The 6,799-nt window shown below is 37.6% G+C and overlaps 1 protein-coding gene across 1 annotated transcript; it reads left to right on the top strand.

The window, feature by feature from the left end:
* Positions 1–348: 348 nt before the first annotated feature.
* Positions 349–2,942, top strand: LOC147619967 (xyloglucan endotransglucosylase/hydrolase protein 24-like). The gene is made up of 4 exons (XM_086772066.1): positions 349–1,105; positions 1,269–1,369; positions 1,568–1,761; positions 2,470–2,942. Exons 1-4 carry the CDS (start codon positions 898–900, stop codon positions 2,861–2,863), a joined length of 897 nt encoding a protein of 298 aa, XP_086628192.1. The 5' UTR covers positions 349–897; the 3' UTR covers positions 2,864–2,942.
* The last annotated feature ends 3,857 nt before the right edge of the window (positions 2,943–6,799 follow it).

Genomic DNA, 6,799 nt, shown 5'->3' with positions numbered 1-6,799 from the left:
GGGGAACACCTTAAATATTTATTTTTTTTAAAAGTTTGGCTGGAACACCTTAATTTGAGTTAAATATTTTATTACAATTTACTACTCATTAAAGATCACAGTACAGTAAACTGCATTAGTACCGAAATTTGAATAATTTCAAAGATAATATTAGCAAGTAGGTACTAATTAGTACTAGCTGGTAGATTCAGCTGACAATACCTTCTGCAGCTTTGGTGCAGCTGGATGCCTCTTTGGTGGAGGGAATATTTGCAAATTGCCGGTCGACAATTCCTTTTTTTTTCCCCCTGCAATTTCTGCTATTATAATATTTATTATTCTTTTTTTATTATTGAAGTTCTACCTTCTGCAGACTGCAAACAGCACTTTTCTTATTACTACAACAAAGATCCAAAGTATAAATTGTCTTCATGACAATTTTTGTATTATGATGGGCTTAGTTTTTTTTAAAAAGATTTTGTAATTTTGCAAAAAGAGATATATAATTCTTAATTTTTTCTCCACTTGTGGCTGCTGCCAATGCCTGCAATTGCTTTTATAAGGCATTTTTTTCTCTCCGCTTTGTAGGCTATGGCTGGCATTGCCTCTTCTCTCTCTTTACATTTTACACAAATACAAGGTTTAGAGGGTAATAATACTGCAATATAAGGATTAACAATTGCACTATCCAATTAAACTAATTCGATGGCTATTAATCTGATTCCAGGGTGATTATATTGTCTACTTTTTGGAAGGCTTTTGGTGCTTTTTCCCTTCCCTGCCCACTATACATAGCTGTGATGACAGCATTCCTTCAGCAGACCATGATGATGAAGGGTCCACAGTTGGGCCTTCCTTGGTTGGTAGCTGGTTTTGCTTCTCACAATATATGTGTGGTGCAGTTCTCTGCAACTAGTCATGTCCATCTCCAGCATTAGCAAAATGTGGGAGAAATTAAGCTTAATACTCTTTCTAACCCTGTTGTTTTTGCTCTCGTCAAACCGATCAATCGCTAATGCTGCATTTGTTAACTTCTCCGGCGAGGCTTTCACTCCTTGGGACCTTTCTCATCTCAAGGTTCTCGACAATGGTAGGCAGCTCCAGCTTGTGTTGGATGAAACATCAGGTAATTAATCAGTTTCAAATTGAAAATTGGAGAGAATTATTCAGAAGTGAGGCGTATGCCTGGATTAAGCATGTAATGTAATTGAGTACCTAATAATTCTAAAGGATAGCTAATGATTATAAGGTTGATAAAGGTGATAATATTTGCTTACGATGGCTTTCAGGAAGTGGGTTAGCTTCCAGGGATAAGTATATGTTTGGAAATTTCGAGATTCAAATGAAAGTGGCGCCAGGAGACACAGCAGGCACGGTTACGTCGTTCTATGTAAGTCTTTGTAATTAATTTAGGGTAACTAAGGTATTTAAACCATAATCATAGATTTAGGATTCTATGGACTTCCTGTGAGGTTCTGGAGGGTGGTCTTTCTTGTGTCTAAGGGTAACAAATGTGGTATATAGTCTGTTAAACCTCTTATGTAGGTGTGTGCTGTGTTGGTTGACACACAGCTTCCCCCTCCTACAGTTGTCCTCTGCAACAGAGAATAGGGATGAGCTGGATTTCGAGTTTTTGGGGAACGTGAGTGGGGAGCCCTACCTTCTGCAGACCAACATCTTTACCAATGGCACAGGATACCGGGAGCAGCGTATCTCCCTGTGGTTTGATCCAACGGCTGATTTCCACAAGTACTCCATCTCATGGACAAAAGAGCGTGTCATGTAAGCCCAGCCCCCCCCCCCCCTTCCACAAAAAAAAACACACACACACCCACGCACCCACCCCACACACACATGCACTTACTGACACGTACACCCCACTTCTCTTTGAACCTCTCTCTGCATGCATTGTTTCAGAGATCCTGTCCCCTTCTAGCCTGCCTTGCACTCTTGATGGATCTCCTGAGTCCCTTGATCTTTCTTAGTCCATTTGTCAAGTCCTGCTTGTATCAATCTCCTTTTTTCTCTTAATCTCATAGTTATGGTCTCTCGCAATTCTTAGCTTGCAGCATAGGCTTCCACAATTGTTTACTGTTATGGGTGTTTTTGTTGTTGTCCCACTGTACATGAGTGAATGAGGCCTTTGAATGTGGTAGGATGTTTCTTTGAATGTGGTAGGATGCTATATGGGACTTCACTTCTTAATTGTCTCCTATTTATCTTCAATTTATCATGTTATCATGATGCTGCATGTTTAAGAGCTAGAAACTGCTATGGAGTTTCCCCACCTCCCACGGCCATCTAGGCTCATCTTGGGCTCCGTTCAGGCTGATTGTCTGTTCAACTCTAAAGTTTTTGGCTTGCACGATCTTCTCCGAGTTTATGGAGAAGTAAATGGCCATAGAATCCACATTGCAATGTCTCAATGTCATTATGTTATAACCTTAAATCTACTAGCATGGGAAGATGATGGCAGGCTTTTGGTTTCAGATTCTCGGTGGATGGGACCGCGATCAGGACATTCCCAAACAATGAGGCATGGGGCCAGCTCTATGTAGACAGGAAACCCATGGGGGCTTTTGTGAGCATATGGAATGGGGATGATTGGGCAACTCTGGGGGGCCTTGTGAAGATCAATTGGACAGCAGCACCCTTCATTGCAAGCTACCGAGATTTCGAAGCAAATGCATGCACCTTCAATGGGAATGTATCCATGTGCATGGAAAGCCAATTCGCCGCCGCCACTGCACATACAAACCTGTATGCAAATCAGCTAGATTTGGGTAGCCTCAAGTGGGTTCAGGATAATTTTATGGTGTATAATTATTGTAATGACAAAGATAGATACCAAGATGCACCCTTAGAATGTATTCCCCCTACTTGATTGCCACATCAAGTTCTTTACCCATGAATCATGATCATGTGAAGGCTATTAATTTATGGCTTTTATATGTATTTTGCTCATTTGCTCATCGCATCCCATTTCTTTCTACATCTAGTCTGTTAATTGAGTGGTTGTCACATGTAGTCTGTTAGTTTCTCATGTATGTGAATAATATGAATTATGGTGTACATGCAATAAGGAAAGGAGATACTTTTCCCATTGGATAGATGAATCGATTATGAAGATGAATTTGGCAAGTCCGCTTTTGCCCTTTCTGTCCCATAGAACAGTTAATTTATGAAACTGGGAAAAGAAACGGTGAGTTAAAGATTTGGTCTTTGTTGGAGCGTAGGGTTATGATGCTACCAATATAGATTAGGATAATTACCTTAATAATCAGTCAGGTTAACTGCAAATCAAGTCTTAATGCTCTAATTCTAGAGGTTAGATGTGATGGTCCAAAATTGTGTGGCTAAACACACGCATTTACACACTCGCGCTCCAGTGTTCGAAAAAAACTATTTTCCCAAAAACTAAAAAACCTTCATCTAAAAATTGTGAAATTATTTATAAAGAAGATTTTCAAATTCTGAAGGTTTTTGTTCTACAACCCCTCAAAATCTGCAGGTTTTTATACCCTTAAGTTTCAAATTTGAAAGTAGTTTTAAAAATCTGCAGGTGCAAATTACACTATACCCGGGTTTTTTTCGAACACTGTCGCGCGCGCTCTCTCTCTCTCTCTCTCTCTTACACGCATGCATGCACTCACTAATTCTCTCTTCTCTCCCACATAGACTCTCTCTCTCTCTCTCTCTCTCTCTCTCTCTCTCTTACACGTAACACACTGTCACACTATATTATATACAATATTATGGTTATACCTCTTTAACACACACACACACACACACATATATATATATATAATTTTAATTTGGAGATGGGTGGTAAGGTGTGACCACTTTTAAATTTAAAGATATATTACACATGTATATATATATTTATATACATATGTATTTATTTATATGTATATGTATAAATGTAAACATATATATTTTTTGTTTAATTTGATTTATATTTATATTTTATCCAAAGCTAAAAGCTACTTTTTTTAAAATTGTCTCTTGCTCTCTATTTCTTTCTTTTCACCCTCTCTCCATGCTTGTTCCATCTCTCTCTCAAGGGCGTGCGCCGACACATACACACACACTAAGATATGTATACACTTGTACATGCAAATGCTAATGTAAACTCATACACTCTTCTCCCACCCAAACTATCTCACATCAAAATTCTCTCACTACTCTCTTCACAAACTCACATAGAAACTTACACATGCGTGTACACATTGTCTCTCACATTTAAATAGAATTATGCACATAATTTTATTTAAAAAGTAATGGTGGGGATGCGTAGTGAGGTATGGTTACTCTTAAATAAATACATTTTACATGTAATGTCTCTCTTTTTTGCACATGCATTAATGCAAACACACTCTTTTCCTTCCCCACACACACACACACACACACACTTCCATGTTCTTGTGTCTCTCTTTGTTTGTCTGTTTGTTTGTTTCTCTCCTCCACTCACACATTCTCTTTCTCTCTCTCTCTCACACACACATACACACACACTAATGCAAACACACTCTTTCCTCCCTAACACACAAACTTCCATATTCTTGTTTGTCTCTTTTTCACACACCCTCTTCTCCACTCACACACACACACACACACACACACACACACTGCTACATATAGAATCTCTCTCTCTCTCTCTCTCACACACTCTCCTACATATAGAAACTCTCTTTCTCTCATACATGCATGCACACAAACACACTCACGTACGTGTGCATGCACACAAACACACTCTTTCTCACGTATGTGTGCACACACTCACACACACACACACATGTCAATATATATTATCTATAATATTATGTTTTATTATATGTAGAGACATGTATCTATATATACATGTTCATTTATAAAATAAATAAACGCAAATACTTATATATACATGTGTATTTATAAAATAAACACATACATATATTTTTAATTAATATAAAATTTTATTACATGGGGATACATGGTGAGGTGTGATCTCTTAAATAAGTGTGTCGTACATATAATGTCTTTTGTCTTCTTTTTTTTGTATGCATATGTGATTGTGTGTGCACATACACATGTGATTGTGTAATGTCAATTTCATGCATGCATGCGTCGTACAAGTGTCTTGATTGTGCATATGTGCTAGTGTGTGTGTACATGGTGTGTATGTTTGTGTTTGTGTGTATCCATGTACGTGAGCATATTCATGTATACATCTTTTTTTTGTTTGTGTACATGTACATGTACGTGCATGTGTGTGTGTATGTACATGTGTAAATGTGCATGCATTTATATTTATATATACATGTGCATGCATGTGTGCACATGTACTTGTGTATGAGTGTATGTATGTCTATATATATATGTGTGTGTGTGTGTGTGTGTGTGTGTGTGTAAGCTTGTGTGTGTGTGTGAATGTAAGTGTGCATACGTATGTGTGCACGTGTGTCCATGTGTGCATGTGTGCATGCACATACATTTATATGTACATGCTTACATACATAATATAATATTAGAAGATATATTATATATGTGTGTGTGGAGGAGGGGAGGAGGTGTGAAAAATTTGCTCTCTAAATTATAGATATATATATATATATATATATAAGAAACTTATCCAATGAGCGAATGACTTAATGGTGATAATTAATTATGAGCCTCAATGCATCTAGGCGTGTGGGAAAGAAACTCCCAAAGACTGTCTTTTCTTCTCTTTTCTTCTTTTCAAAAGTGATCCCTCTCCTTTCTCCACGTAAAGGCTAGGTTTATAGGATAGGTACTCTTGCTTTATGTTATGGTAATTAATTTATTGGGTGATCCAGTAAGTAATAAGAATATCTTGGATGACCCAAGTGTGATTTAGTTGGTTGTGAGAGCGAGTCCAACCAGTTGTGATACGTGTGGTATGCTTTGTGAATACGTGTGAAACGTATAAAAACATTGTGAGTGAATCCAATGTACGCGTTTGATTGTGAGTGAATCCAATCAACTCTTTTGAATAAATTCTTAATGAGGGTGTTCTAGTTGGTTGTGAGTGAGTCCAACCAAAACTGAGATACGTGTGAGACATGTGGTATACTTTTTGAATACGTGTGACGCATATGAGAACATTTTGAGTGAATCCAATGTGTGAGTTTGATTGTGAGTAACTTTAAGACACGTGTGATGCGTGTGAGGATATGTGGGAGTGAATCCACTTAAATACATAATGACATTGTGAGTGAACCTAATGTGGGAACAATTAATGTGTTTGATAACTCGTGTTGTGTACTAATAGTTATAGCTGAGGATGGTTGTTTTCTCAAACGGGAGGACTATCACGGAAGTGAGATTTTTCAGAATATTTGATCATGGGAGTGAATCCAAATAATTATGTGTGATGCATGGTTCATATGTGAAGCATGGTAATAAATGATTTTCATTTGTTATAATTATTTTTGTGAGTGATTCCAAAGTAATTGTGAACTAACATTGTGGACTATGTCGAGTATAGATCATGAGTTCGAGATGACCAAGGTGGACATTGAACGAGATTATCTAGCCAAGCACATGTGTGCTAAATATTTAATTTTGTATGGTTTGGCCCATTGTACATATATTGGACAAGGTTTATTTTTGATGAGATGCTTTAAAAGCATTGGACTAGGGTTCAATTTTGTAAAAGCCCAATTTTCGAAAAGCTATGCTATTTATGGCTCCAAGGGTTAAATTTATTAATATGATTTAAATACCACGTGTGGGAGTGGAGCCTACACACGTTGGGGGGAGATTGCACCCAGTCTGGTGTTCTTTGATCTTTCATGTTCTTGATTTATGCTATGATGTT

This window comes from Cibotium barometz, chromosome 32 (genome assembly GCF_041138505.1).
Source record: "Cibotium barometz isolate CiBa-2024 chromosome 32, ASM4113850v1, whole genome shotgun sequence".
In the NCBI taxonomy this organism is placed as follows: domain Eukaryota; kingdom Viridiplantae; phylum Streptophyta; class Polypodiopsida; order Cyatheales; family Cibotiaceae; genus Cibotium; species Cibotium barometz.
The sequence above is the reverse complement of the archived record's forward strand: the minus strand, read 5'-3'. Positions and strand labels throughout refer to the sequence as shown.

Bases quoted from the DNA above. Each gene is read 5' to 3' on its own strand.
- LOC147619967 (XM_086772066.1), top strand. From the start codon at position 898: ATGTCCATCTCCAGCATTAGCAAAATGTGGGAGAAATTAAGCTTAATA. The intron at 1,106-1,268 runs GTAATTAATCAG...GATGGCTTTCAG, and splicing joins TGTGTTGGATGAAACATCAG to GAAGTGGGTTAGCTTCCAGG. The intron at 1,370-1,567 runs GTAAGTCTTTGT...CCCCTCCTACAG, and splicing joins GCACGGTTACGTCGTTCTAT to TTGTCCTCTGCAACAGAGAA.